General features: G+C 39.2%; 1 protein-coding gene across 1 annotated transcript in view; it reads right to left on the minus strand.

Moving 5' to 3' along the window:
* IL1RAPL2 (interleukin 1 receptor accessory protein like 2) overlaps positions 1–15,520 on the minus strand; it is a 1,239,912-nt gene that overhangs the window by 397,349 nt on the left and 827,043 nt on the right. The window contains exon 6 of the mRNA XM_069747077.1: positions 5,069–5,143. Within this exon, the coding sequence (XP_069603178.1) occupies positions 5,069–5,143 (75 nt within the window). The remainder of the gene's footprint in view (positions 1–5,068; positions 5,144–15,520) is intronic.

The raw sequence follows: 15,520 nt of genomic DNA on the forward strand, positions 1-15,520 counted from the left end.
TCTTATAATCCGGAGCATCTTACAAAGCGAAAAATATGGTAATTTTGAAATTGATGGCAGCAACATAGTTACATAGTTATTAAGGTTGAAGGAAGACTTTAAGTCTATCTAGTTCAACCCATAGCCTAACCTAACATGACCTAACATGTCTCAAAAATATGGGAAAGGGTTAACGAAAGGCTGAAAACGTAAGTACTAATGAAAAACATCTAAATGGTTAATTTTCATCTAAGTCATTGATTCCACTTTTTGCTTTGGTTACAAAAAATATATTTTTACATAAAAAAACGCTGTGTGTGAAAGACTTAAATGGTAATTCCTAAAATCACAAGTTATCGCCTACCTACAGAATAGGTGTTATCTTACTGAATGCTGGGGGAGTGATTGCTAGGATCTTAAACTATCTTGAGATTGAGGCTTGGGAATCATGAGAATGGGGCTTGAATAGAGTGGAAGTGCGCACTCTTAACCTCCCCTCCATTTATTGTCTATGGGACTGATAAAGGGAGACGTGTGTTGTATTTTGCCATTTCCTGCAGTATAAAGCCAAAGAGTAGAGAGGAGGTTGAACATGCACACCTCTAGCCTATTTAAGTTTGGGATGCAAAACCTTATTATTGGGGGTTCCAGAGCCCCAATTAGGGTTGAGCGACTTTTCATTTTTTGAGATTGAGTCGGGTTTCACGAAACCCGACTTTCTCAAAAGTCGGGACGAGTGAAATCGGACGATCTTATTGAAAAGTCGGGGTCGGGGATCGGCCAAAACACGAAACCCAATGCAAAGTCAATGGGAAATTTTCTTTTTTTTATATTTGCTTCAGCACGATATATCAGAAAAGCCGGTAATTCAATTGCCGGCTTTTCATTTCTCCTGCCTAAACCCGACATGATATGAGACATGGTTTACATACAGTAATCCATGTCATATCCCCCTTTTTTGCTTATTACACACTACTAATGTTAGTAGTGTGTATGTACAAAATTTCTGCGCTCTAGCTATTAAATTTAAGGGTTAAATCGCGGAAAAAATTGGCGTGGGCTCCCGTGCAATTTTCACCGCCAGAGTAGTAAAGCTAGTGAATGAGGGCAGATATTAATAGCCTGGAGAGGGTCCATGGTTATTGCCCCCCCTGGCTAAAAACATCTGCCCCCAGCCACCCCAGAAAAGGCACATCTGTAAGATGCGCCTATTCTGGCACTTGGCCACTCTCTTCTGATTCCCATGTAGCGGTGGGATATGGGGTAATGAAGGGTTAATGTCACCTTGCTATTGCAAGGTGACATTAAGCCAGGTTAATAATGGAGAGGCGTCAATTATGACACCTATCCATTATTAATCCAATAGCATGAAAGGGTTAAAAAAACACACACACATTATTAAAAAGTATTTTAATGAAATAAACACACAGGTTGTTTTAATATTTTATTGTTCGCTCAATCCACCTGAAGACCCTCGTTCTGTAACAAATTAAAAATAATAAACCAACAATATACATACCTTCCGCTGATCTGTAACGTCCCACGCTGTAGATCCATCTGAAGGGGTTAAAATATTTTACAGCCAGGAGCTCTGCTAATGCAGCTGTGCTCGTGCCTGTAAAACCCCGGGGAATAAAGGTAATGTAGGTCAATGACCTATAGTTACCTTCATTCGCGGTGATGCGCCCTCTGCTGGATGTCCTCATATGAATTCGCTTGGGATTTATTAACAAGAGAGAAGATAAACGTTTCGGCCAATATTGGCCTTCCTCAGTAACTATGTACAAAATAACAAAGAAAACAATGTGAGTTAGCATCACTCAAAAAAGGAAAACAAAGTATGTACACAAACAAAAAGATATGGTCCTGTGAGGAGTATATATTATACTATAACACGGAGTTCAAAAGTCACAACACAATAGGCTATGCACAAAACAAAACAATGGTCAGCATCTAGCAGGGAACAAAGAAATGGTATAACATAATAATGAAAATCCCAATGCACTGCTAAGTGCCATATGGGAACAAAGAAAACGTACAAGTGGGAAACAGAGGAACATACCGTACTGCCAATAGGAGCGGTGAAAGGTGAGGCAGTGAAATTCTGCCAGTGCTGTGAGTTCTATGGGAGTGGTGAAAATGGTATTAGTAAATATATGGCAGAGGTATAAATAAAGCCCCAAATGTAGGAGATCATAGTAGTGAAGTATAATTGTCCTACCAGGAAGTAGATAGAAGCAGGCTCACAGGGTCCGACCAAAACAGGGTCTGGAATAGCGTTGGTGGCCTGTATGGGAGCGCATGATAGGTAAAAGCACTGCAAATAATGGGGGTGAGAGCTAAAGGTGGGAGGATAACAAACCTGAGAGGAGCTCAGCTCAGCTCCTCTCAGGTTTGTTATCCTCCCACCTTTAGCTCTCACCCCCATTATTTGCAGTGCTTTTACCTATCATGCGCTCCCATACAGGCCACCAACGCTATTCCAGACCCTGTTTTGGTCGGACCCTGTGAGCCTGCTTCTATCTACTTCCTGGTAGGACAATTATACTTCACTACTATGATCTCCTACATTTGGGGCTTTATTTATACCTCTGCCATATATTTACTAATACCATTTTCACCACTCCCATAGAACTCACAGCACTGGCAGAATTTCACTGCCTCACCTTTCACCGCTCCTATTGGCAGTACGGTATGTTCCTCTGTTTCCCACTTGTACATTTTCTTTGTTCCCATATGGCACTTAGCAGTGCATTGGGATTTTCATTATTATGTTATACCATTTCTTTGTTCCCTGCTAGATGCTGACCATTGTTTTGTTTTGTGCATAGCCTATTGTGTTGTGACTTTTGAACTCCGTGTTATAGTATAATATATACTCCTCACAGGACCGTATCTTTTTGTTTGTGTACATACTTTGTTTTCCTTTTTTTGAGTGATGTTAACTCACATTGTTTTCTTTGTTATTTTGTACATAGTTACTGAGGAAGGCCAATATTGGCCGAAACGTTTATCTTCTCTCTTGTTAATAAATCCCAAGAGATTCACCATAAGTTGAGTGCCGGGTTTATTTTATATTGATATATGGTGTGGGATCCTACCCGGGCACCTTCACAGGGTAGTGCTTACGGTTCTTTTTCCCCCTCATATGAATTTGAGCCTGGGAACTTGTCTGATTTTTTTCCCACGCTCGAAGGACATCCAGCAGAGGGCGCATCACTGGGACTGAAGGTAACTATAGGTCATTGACCTACATTACCTTCATTCCCTGGGGTTTTACAGGCACGAGCACAGCTGCATTATAGCAGAGCTCCTGTCTGTAATTTATTTTAACCCCTTCAGATGGATTTACATCGTGGGACGTGACAGATCATCGGAAGGTATGTATATTTTTGGTTTATTATTTTTCCTTTGTTACAGAGCGAGGGTCTTCAGGTGGATTGAGAGTACAATAAAATATTACAACAACCTGTGTGTTTATTTCATTAAAATACTTTTTAATAATGTGTGTGTGTCTTTTTTAACCCTTTCATACAATTGGATTAATAATGGATAGGTGTCAGAATTGACTCCTCTCCATTATTAATCTGGCTTAATGTCACCTTACAATAGCAAGGAGACATTAACCCTTCATTACCCCATAATCCACCGCTGCACGAGAGTGGGAAGAGAGTGGCCAATTTGCCAGAATAGGCGCATCTTACAGATGTGCCTTTTCTGGGGTGGCTGGGGGCAGATGTTTTTAGCCAGGGGGGGCCAAAAACCGTGGACCCTCTCCAGGCTATTAATATCTGCCCTCAGTCACTGGCTTTACCACTCTGGCGGAGAAAATTGTGCGGGAGCCCATGCCAATTTTTTCCGCGATTTAACCCTTAAATTGCCTTTAACCCTTGAATTTAATAGCTACAAATAGCTAAAAGTCGGCGACTTTTGAAAAGTGCCGATCTGTTTCGCTCAACCCTAGCCCCAATCTCAGGTTCAATGAGATTCCAGAAATCAGTGCCCAGGAGAACAACAAGTTATCCACTATTTTATTGTTAGAGGAAAAGTTATGATTTGGGGAATAACCCTTTAAATGCATGTCCATCTTTGGAGAATTGTTTTAAGATAAGTCCAAAGTTTAGTGCGGACTAATTTTTTATAATGTACTTTTATTGCAGTTGGAGCTCTAAATCCCTTACATACACTTTACTTTGGATGATACAATTGTAGCTCATCGTAGCTACCACTAAACGGAGCTTACTAAAACGGTTTATGCAGAGAACGGTAAAATATAACAATATAATGTTAGGTTCAAGGCTCCTGCTTGTAAAAGCTACAGGTTTCCAGAATCTATATTGTTTAACAAGATATCTACAATGAGATTTGGTGCTCTGTAGCAAACAAAATGAAGACCCTCCTCATCCTATCAAAAAATCTTTTATAAATATATATATATTTAGGGAGGACGGCCTACTTGTACATCTGCTTTACTACTAGCATTGTAATACTATTTTAAAATCTCGCATTTTGTGATTATTATATATATATATTGTATATACTGTAGAAATAAAAATAATCACAAAATGCAAAATTTTATAATAGTATTACAATTCGAGTAGTAAACAGATATAAGCCATGCTTCACATTTTATTTTTTCTTAAAATTTATGACTTTATGTTATGACTAATTACATGAATTACACCCCGTCAGTAAATATAATGGTAAAGCTGTGTTTTTGCTAATTGTAGTCAACAACATCAGTATTTTGTAGGGGCGATATTATAAGCCATCACAAAGTATAAGTCAATGCAGCTGTTACTTAATATACGGTATTCCTTTTAATCTTCCAGCATAAAACAGAAGTGCAAACATTGCATATACTGTATTTAATATGAAGCTTAACCAATTAGCATTAACAGTCTCTGCCACTAAGCAAAGCCATATCCTTAAACGACTGCTACAATATACTCAAGCATTATAAATGGGAAGGAGCAAATTGATTTGCATGTAATAACAGTGGCAATAAACCTTCCTTGCTACGTGCAATTTTTCCCATCTGTTAATGGAGTGGAAGTTTAGAAGCTATTATTCCCAGAAGGGGACTTACCCAGCTGGACATCTATAACACTTGGCTGGTTCTCCACGGGGAACAATGGTTTAGGAGGCTTCGCTGTGAGTAAAGCTAGAAAACAGAACAGGAGAATGTAATGGAAGTCAGAGACAAATTGCAGCATAGGAAACATTCTGTCATGCAAGGCATTTAATTTTGCTGCACTTGATACAGTGTAAACATCATCATAAAGTGTGCCTATCTATACAGAATATATTTAACAGTTCAATTTCAATTTCTATGAATTATTATAGATGGGTTTTCTCTGACAGGTACATTTTCTACACGCTATAAATTTTTGCAAATAGCACCGTGGGTCAAAAGTCATTCCACCACAATCTAACTCAGCAAAGGCTTAAAATTATAATCAAGTAGCATCCTGATACAGAGAATGTTTAAGAGAAATGGGATCTGTAAACTTCGGGGGCTATAAATGTCACCTTGTTGAACCTTTAGGATTTACAATGGAATTCGCTTATAGTATTAAAGCAGCTTGCCAGCCCATCTTATATTCATGGATGAAGAATTAGGTCCCAGTCGCACAGACTTTACACCCGGCCAGCTTGTCGTACCTGAACCTTATGTCGGACTGTCATATTTACTGTCATGTGCCATTTGGTTTTCTCAGGATGGTAATTCCTTAAATATTATTATTAACGCTTACAGTATCTTACCTTAAAAGGTAAAAACTTGGCTGTACGTTTTTCTATTTTTCTTCCTACATTTTCTGCACATTTACCTTTTCTTTTTAGACATTGGCTGAATCTGGAATACCTTATTGCTAAGGTACCAATAAGGGTCAGGCTACGTGATGATTCTAAATTAAGGTCACATATTCTTAAGGAAGTGATGTTTCCAGCTAAAAGAACCCCATAATAATGATCGTCAAAGTATGACCATTAGGGCTTGTGCACACGACCGATCATATTGGACAAGTGCTATTCATGATTTTCAAGGATAGCGCTCGTACCCATGTTATTCCATGGGGTTGTGCATGTCTAATTTTTTTCCTTGAACTGAGTGGTCTGAGGAACAAAACAGAGACTTGACTGATTTTGATCTGAATGTCGACTCACACTTGGCAATGCAAATCTGTGGGTCTCTGAAAAACATTGGACCACACTCGGATGACATCTAAGTGTGGTCTGATTTTCACAGACTGACAGAATGAAAAGGGTGGAGAAATGTATTCATTTCTCCACCTCTGAGAAAAAGTATGATCAGAGTATTCAAAGCTTTTTTTCTTGGATGTAGAGAAATCAGTTGTTTGCAACTACCCTAACAGTGACATCAAAAGGACCCACAAGTACAATATCTGTGCCAAGGCTCCCAATCATACAGGGGGCCTACCGGGAGCGACCACCACGATTAACTAAATCACCATTTATAGGACACAGATAGCTACACTCTGTGGCGGAGCGGGGAGGAAAAGTTTCTCTTCCCTATCTCTCTCTGTTTTGTAGACCACCTGTTAAATTTAACCTGTGACTTATAGAATGCCAGGAACTTGCACAAGAAGTCAGTGAAGTGGCGCGATGACGCCATCATGTTGCTCAGCCAGCCTGTGATGCTGAAGGCTGGTGGAATAATCAGGATTTGGGATATTATTGTATTTATTTCAAATGTATTTATTTTTACTTTGTGGCACACTTACTTTTTGGAATGGAGGACTCAGGAGGCATTATTACTTTTGGTGGATCACCTGGTACATTATTGTACAGGGGGAACGCAGGGTGCATTATTAATAATTGTTGGGCACTGAGTGGGGCAATATTACTCTTTGGGGTATTTGGGGCTATATTAATTTTTGGGGTACTTGGGGTAATATTACTTGTTAAGGAGAAACTCAAGGGCCATTACTTTTTAGGGGCACTCAGGGGACAGTATTAATTGTTAAGTGGTCACTTAAGGTTCATTATGAAATTGTAGAGGCATTGGCAGCATTCAGGCAGTGCTCACTCTGGAAAGTAAGCATGGTCAATCAGAAGTGAAGTAACAGCCTCAATGCGTACGTGCCCAAGAGCAGACAAACTGGCAGCATTCAGGCAGTGCTCACTCTGGGAAGAGAGCATGGTCAATCAGAAGTGGAGGAAGGGCCCCGATGTATGTGCACAACAGCAGACACACTGGCAGCATTCAGGCAGTCCTCACTCTGGGAAGTAAGCATGGTCAATCAGAAGTGGAGGAACGGCCCCAATGTATGTGCACAACAGAAGACACACTGGCAGCATTCAGGCAGGGCTCATTCTGGGAAGTAAGCATGGTCAATCAGAAGTTGGGAAAGAGCCCCAATGCATACGTGCACAACAGCAGGCAGACACACTAGCAGCATTCAGGCAGTGCTCACTCTGGGAAGAGAGCATGGTCAATCAGAAGTGGAGGAACGGCCCCAATGTATGTGCACAACAGAAGACACACTGGCAGCATTCAGGCAGTGCTCACTCTGGGAAGAGAGCATGGTCAATCAGAAGTGGAGGAACGGCCCCAATGTATGTGCACAACAGAAGACACACTGGCAGCATTCAGGCAGTCCTCACTCTGGGAAGCGAGCATGGTTACTCAGAAGGGGAGGAAGGGCCCCAATATGAAAATGAGGAGGTATAACCGGGCACCAATCTTTTGGCCATATCAAGAGTGCATTAAATTCACCTCATAATTTAAAAGTTATCAGGCACTATACAGTAAAGATACAATGCTACTATGGCTGTTATAGGGGCTATGTCCCCTACATCACTGTATAGCCCATTTAAAATGCATTTTGGGGGTGACAGACTCCATTTAATAAAAATAATATACAAATTGCAATATATGAAAGTAATTACAAGATAATCACATTAAAAATACTATGAAAGCAAAATTAGACAAAAAAGTTTAATTGTGAAGATGAAGACTTCGGTATATAAAATGATACAAAGCTGCTAAATCACTATCACTACGTTATTATCTTTACTATTAATACTGTTCATTAGATTTATCTGTATCTGCATACAATCATAAGTGACTTGTGAATTATATTGGAAATAGGCAAACCCCACAATACCTATGGTAAGACATCAGTGTCTCATTACTTTCTGCAATATGTGTGTATATGTAGAGTTATTTTTAGACATTGCATAGCTGTCAGATAGAATTGTTTTACTGGCCATAGAAAGTGTCAGCAACAACAGCAGAGTCAGAACCGATAGCGAAACCAGAGGCATCGCCCCAAGTCACAAGCACCAGATGTCAAATGCTGCTATGTAGACCCTCCACAATGTTATGGAGCTTGTGGGCCTCTTGTCAAAACAGTGGACTTGCCTGAGGTTTGCCATTTCATCAGGCTGGGTTAACCGCCTGCTTTATCTTCATAAACAGTATGTGGCTTCATAAAGTTTACCCAAGTTCCTGTTTATTACTAAAATAAATATTACATATTTTAGATGGTAATTCAATATTAAGCATTAATGTTTAACCCTATGTCTGACAAGCACCCCCACGATGACCTCCTTATAGAGCAATTTCATGCATATTTCTGATTCATTTTCAACTCGAAGATAATTGAAATCAGTAGGTGAAATTCAAAAAACTCACAATTTCTTGCAAATAATCTTTGCACAAAATTTTGCCTGCGACATTTGCCCTCCCGTAAAAACCTCAGGGCTATTCATTGAAAAAAATGGCATACACTGTAGCTAAAATCTGCACTACTTATTTTTCCATATCTGGCACAAGGATAACCCAAATGCATCACCCAGTTTATTAAGAGACATACACCTCCTTAAAGCACAATTCCAACGTAAAATTTTTATTTCACCGCTGGAGTGGTATCACTTGTGTAAATTTCCTGTCCCTAAACTCATAATTACCAGTCGCTGTCTTCTGTTCGCGGTGTCGCTTCGGTCGTCTTCTGCAGGTTGTAACCTGCTGGATCGCTCCAGTATTTGCTGGGTAAGCCAGAGGTCACTTATCAATGTAAGTCTGTGAGAAGCAGAATGTGGATCTCATAGACTTACACTGAGGGCTTGAGACTGTTACCTATGACTTCTGGTTAGTTACAAGTTGCGGTTACGAGATGGCGGATCAGGACTACGGCAGCACGAAGAAAAGCTGAAGATGGTGGAAGATAAGTTTAATACTAGGGGCTAGGAACTTACATTAGTGACTATACTACTGTGCTGAAATAAAAATAATGCTGAAGTGGAACTTTAAAAAATTTGTTGTACTTTATGCCTGCTGGCGTTAGGTTTAAGACCGCTATACAAAACAGCATTCATTATAAATTTTAATTTCACCATGGTGATTCTATCCAATAGCTAGTGACAAGAAGAGCAAGAACAAAGGTAGCTATTTCCCATCATTAGCAGGTAGCCAATGATATAGAACAGCTTAAATGTGCACTGCAAAGAAAAACTCAGAGAACAACACAAAAACATATTAAAAGACTTGATAAAGACAGTGGGTCAACCTCACAATTGCCAGTTGTATTCCCACATCCTTCACTTGCAGGACCAGAGCACTGGTATTTTTACTTCCTCTGCTTCATTTGTCTTTCTAAGGCTAGGTTCACATTTGCGGTTGAGTCCACAGCGTCTCGTCCGCAACCGCAAACACATTGCAAAACGCATGCAAACGCTGCCTTTTTTAATCCGCATTAACTTATGCATGACAGTTAAAAAAACACAACTTCTGCACGCGTTTGTATGCGTTTCTGCATGCGTTCGCTTTTTTATGCGCATACGTTTGATATTACCAGGAGGGCGTGTCTCAGTGGGTGTGTCTCAATCAGTTCCTGGACATGCGCAGTCCGAAGTACAGAAGCACATCGAACGCATGCGTACGCAAAGACATGCGTACGCATGCGTTCCCATAGACAGTAATGCGTTTATAGCGCACTCATCCACATGCCTGCGCATATTTGACAGAAATTTGCCACCTCAAAAATTCTAACATGGTTCATCAGCCGCGCCCCACCGCACACTGCAAAAAAAATGCATGCGTGAGCAAACGAGGGCAAACGCATGCAAGCGCAAGCACCTGCGTCTACAATGTTAAAGATAGGAAATCAAGACACATGCGGATGTATGCGTCAGAAACGCTGCGGACACAACCGCAAATGTGAAACAATCCTTAGTAATCTACATTGATAATTTGTCAAAAACTGAACAGGAGTTCTATTAATATGCTTGTCTCTTACTCATGGCATCTTGCACAGCAGAAATGTATTAGTGGAACGAGCTTTCTATAGTTTGCTGTATCCTTGAGTCTCTGCAAATATTCAGGCAGAAACAAGGCTTAAGAGCAGGATATAGAGAAAAAGTCCCCAACCTGTGACTCGGGAGCCACATGTGACTCATGGGACCATGTTGTGTGGCTCACAGACCTATTAGCTTGGTGCGTTAGCACCAGTTTTAGCAGACAACTATGAAGACAAGATCATCAGATGGTGACTTTTGTAAGTAGTCTCACACAAAAGAACAGATCTGCATGCAAGTATACTGGCGGGGAGTCCAGGATAAATATAGTAAATTGGAGGTACAATGATACTATCAGTTAGAGGGGTGATTGAAGATGGGTGAGATAGTGTGGTCAATGTACCTAATGCAAGAATACTGAAAGAGGTGGGGGAAAGTGGGAACCCTGGCTATAAGTATACTGCAATGAACAGAGGAGGAGACAAGGTTTTGGTAAGCTTTCTGCTGGGAAGTTTTGGCTATCATAATCTTGGAATTGTGGGACTCTTGGTGTCATCACTATGGTTTAAGTGGAAGGGATTCGGCCCAGTACTGCTCACAACCATTTAGCAGAGCTTAATGTGGCTTTCAAAAGTATGGAAAATTAAGGAATGGCTGGTCTAGAGAGATAGAGCCCTAAAAGAGTAGATCTATGAAAGACAACACAGAAGTTGGGTATAAAACTGAAAGTCTCCGCTATTGGTATTGCAACATGCTGTAGATTCTCATCATGGAACATCCACAACTAATTTGTCCAGTGGTGACATATGCACAAGAAGGTTTTTTGCATAATCCTAAAATATTCTCACACTACAATCCATAATTCATTATTCTAAATACCTGTAAAACTACATTTCAAAACAGAATTGTCAAAATACGTTAAATCATAATTTATTTTTACAGGTATTCCCAAATATAATGATAGTCCTGATTGTGTTCCTTAAGAAACATTCTATAGATAACATAGGTGCCCAAAATAGATGACTGGTTATTTTTTTTAGAATCCATTGAAATGGTAATTTGGCATAGTGACTAGGAATCAACCAACAGCAGATCTTGGCACAGATGTGTGCATTCAGCTCCAATGTGGTGACAGTTTTAGGGCAGTCAGTGAAAGTATAGTCCAGGAAAAGTCATAGTTCAGGCGTAATTTTAGAGGGCATCTTGTCAAAATAATTACAGGTCTTCTGTTTTTTTAAACAGAAAGATCTGGCAGTGGAAAGAGAAAAAAATATTTTTGCCTTAATGTCTTGTCCTCAAGGAAGAGAAAAAAAACAGAGATCGTCATATAAAGAACTTATGTACCAGAGGTAAAATGATACATATATACAGTTGAAGGATAGAGCCATACTGCAGATTCTAGTGAATCTGATTGACATGAAACATCTGTTGTATTTTTCTAGTGGAGGCTTTAAGTGTCTTTTTTTTTTATAGGGTATTTTTATATCTCGGTTAGATCTGCACTTTTATTCTCATGCAATTGAAAAATACAAGTTAAATATAATTATGCAAAAATCAAAGCCAATGTAAGACAGTGTAAATCATGTTTGTAATTAATTTAAAGGGTTGTCCAGTGAAAATAATTTATCTCCTATCCACTAGTGATGAGCGTGATTGGGTGACCTCCGAGTATTTTTTAGTACTCGGAGATTTAGTTTTTCTTGCCGCATAATAATTTACATCTGTTAGCCAGCATAAGTACATGTGGGGGTTGCCTGTTTGCTAGGGAATCCCCACATGGCTAACAGATGTAAATCTTTCAGCCACAGCAATAAAAACTAAATCTCAGAGTACTAAAATATACTCGGAGGACCCCCCGAGCATGCTTGAGAAATCTCGAGTAACGAGTATATTCGCTCATCACTACTATCCACATTGTAGGTGACAATTTTCTGATTAGTGTATATCTAACCACTGAGACCTGCACTGGTTGGTAGAACAGGGAATTTTTGATCCCCAATGGTGTGCTTTTATCCCATAAATGGATGCCCAACCGCCACTCTATACATTCACTGTCCATGGGGCTGTTGGAAAAATTCGAGTGCAGTTCTTGGTAGCCCCATAGGGAATGAACATATCATCGGTCAAGCATGTGTACTGCCACTCCATTCTAACAAGAATGAAAGTTCTCCATTCTGCCAGTTAGTGCAGTTTCCAGCAGTTGGACCCTCACAGATCAGCAATTTACAAGTTATCAAATGTCCTGTTTTCACCAGGCAACCATATTAATTTTTAAGCAATATTATGGATGGCTATGGTTATGTTCATACCATAAAAACAGTGGAGATTTGATGTATACATCAGAAGTTCTCTTAGCATATACGAAAAATGCATCTTTAGCTGAAAATCAAGTGTGTTGTGTAACATTTTTGTTTTGCAAAGCATGATATGCTGATTAGCCGGGATTAGTCCAGCAGGGCATCTATTCCTCCAGACTATCTTTGACCTTGCGTGCTGTAATCTCTTGCACCTGGTGTGATTGACATATCCTTCATTGTGCGGTCATAACTTCAATGTAAGATTTTGTGCATTTGTGTGAGAGCTCCTGCACTGAAGTTACCAAAAGCAAGGACCAGTTCAAATAATATCAGCTGGTTCAACTGATGGTTTAAGAAAATGTGTCTCATTACCAAGGTGCCTCACATGAAACATCTCATGATGGGTAAAACCAGTGAGCTGTCCCAAGGCTTTTGCAACCCTTATTGTTGCAAAACATACTGATGGCATCGGTTACAGAAGAATTTCTAAACTACTCAAGGTTCCAGACAACACTGCTGAGCCCATAATCTGAAAGTGGAAAGAAGGTGCTCCCCGTAAGATTTCAGACAGAAGAATGATAAGAATTATCAGAAGATGTGTCCAAGAGAGAAGGACCACCTCTTGAGAGCTATAGAAAAACCAGGAATCGGCAAGAACAATTGTTTCAAAGAAAACTATATGTAATGCCCTTTATCTCCATGATTCCTTTGCTTGTGTGGATTTGACGGATTGTTACCGACATCTGGTGAGAATTTCATGTCAATAGCACATTGAGAAATATATTTACTTAAAAAATCAGTAACATGTTCAATCCATATTTCACCAGATGTATATGCATGTGTAATGTGCATTGTGCATGCATCTTCTACATCAAAAACAAAAATTAACTAAAACATATTTATTAGGATAAGCATAAAAAATGGGAAAAAATAAATCTCGGCAGTTGGTATCCAGACATCTGGTTTACATGTTTCGAACATAAACTCTTTTGATCATTAAGTCAAGAGTTAAGAGTGATTTTGCTTCTAACTCGTAGACCAGAATTTTAGACGCCTACAGCTGTGAATCGAATTTTTCTCAGTTTTTAAAGTCTATCCTAATAAATGTGATGTTTTAGATTTTTTTTTTTCGATTTAGCAGCTGCTGGATAAACAATTCTTTTTACTAAAAATAATGCTCCCGCAAAGATGATCTCCAACAGTATCCACCTAACAGATCAAGCTTGATAGTGTCATCATAACAGGGCAAGCTGAAACAATTACTGTATAAAAGTCAGTCTATCAAAGCTGAGGAGGAGGGAATAAGTCTATAAAAAATGGTCTGGTAGCAGCACATGTACCATGAAGAGGATATTACCATTCTCATCACACATATGCAATTACATTTTTTCCCAAACATTTTTTCCTTCTATGTATTACTTTTCGATTCTAATATTTTTACATGAAAAATCACTTGATTAAAAGCAGACCAAGAAATAAAGTTGCATAAAAATAACTGAAAAAAAGAAAAAAGCTATTTGGCTCTACATGATTTAACTTATTTATAATTATAATTTTAATATTTTTATGATTTGTATATAAAAGAGGCAACTGTAACATCAATGGAGAAAATATAGACACATTCTAAACATACTATGTTCTCATGTAAAGCCTAAAATTTTTTTCTAAAGGAATAATGCTTCCCATCACCCTTCAGTTCAAGGATATCTGCAGTGTGCATTTTATGACATTTTTATCTTCCTGACTTAATTTTTTTTTCTTTTCATCTTCTGGAAAAGTAAAGAAGTGGTGACGGATGAGGCAAGAACCCATCATCCATCTTGAATGGACAGCTGGAGCTTTAGCATGCAAATGAAACCTATCATTCTTGTCAACCTAAAGCCATAGCACCAAAGACTGTAGTCCGGAGCCAATTAATATTCCATGACCAATCAGTCCACTCATGCACAGGACTGTTCACAGCACAGTGCCATCTCACTGACAAGAATTATTAGCGCGCTGGGTCTATGTATAATATACCCCACGGAAGTGAAAATATATCTTGTACATGTACAAACAAAAATCAACAGATAGAACATCTATGGCAAGAAGTAGCAAGATATCTAATGGGGCTTATATAGAATAACATCTCGTTGGCATGGAGGAGATGGAATTAAACAACGAGGAGAATTAAAGTATATGTCTACTTTATTAAAAAATGTTTTATGTTTAATTCAATCCTTAGTTAATAAAAGGTGATCTTCTATTCAGTATAGAGATGAGTGGACCTTTTGAAACCCAATCTAACCTGTTTTTGTCAACTGTTTGCCAAAAAGTCCATTGGAAAGTACTGCAATGCTTCAAAGTGCCCTGTAAAGACTAGTTTAACACTTTGCTGTCTCCTAGAACTATATCCAACCCCTTCAAGCTCTTTAAAACCATCGCAGTATTAATTATATAAAATTGACCTCAATATATGGTTATATGGCTATGATAGATGAATTGCAACTGGTGGTAAGAGCCCTTTCTTCCCACTCTAATGTTCTGCAGTGCTGTCACACACTATCTGTACAGTTTATTCAGTGCTTGTATGGCTTTCTCTCAAATATGGCTTTCTCAATATGACTATTGCTAAACTGTGAGCTGTTATATGACTTTTACTATGTATGTTTCCTCCAAAATGGCTCCGGCATTCCCCATCTTTGCTTTTATAAAGACTATAAAAATTGAAAGGAACGGATCGCACTCACCGGTTAGTCTTTATTCCAATACTTTAAAACATCGGCGTCGGGAGGATGGGAGCAGGAGTGGAATGGATGATAGCCGTTTCGCGCTGCAGTGGGGCTTCTACTGGTCATGGCGTGACCAGTAGAAGCGCCACTGCAGCGCAAAACGGCTGTCGTCCATTCCACTCCTGCTCCCATCCTCCCGACGCCAATGTTTTAAAGTATTGGAATAAAGACTTTTTTTAACTGGTGAGTGCCATCCGTTCCTTTCAATTT

This window comes from Ranitomeya imitator, chromosome 2 (assembly GCF_032444005.1).
Source record: "Ranitomeya imitator isolate aRanImi1 chromosome 2, aRanImi1.pri, whole genome shotgun sequence".
NCBI lineage: Eukaryota > Metazoa > Chordata > Amphibia > Anura > Dendrobatidae > Ranitomeya > Ranitomeya imitator.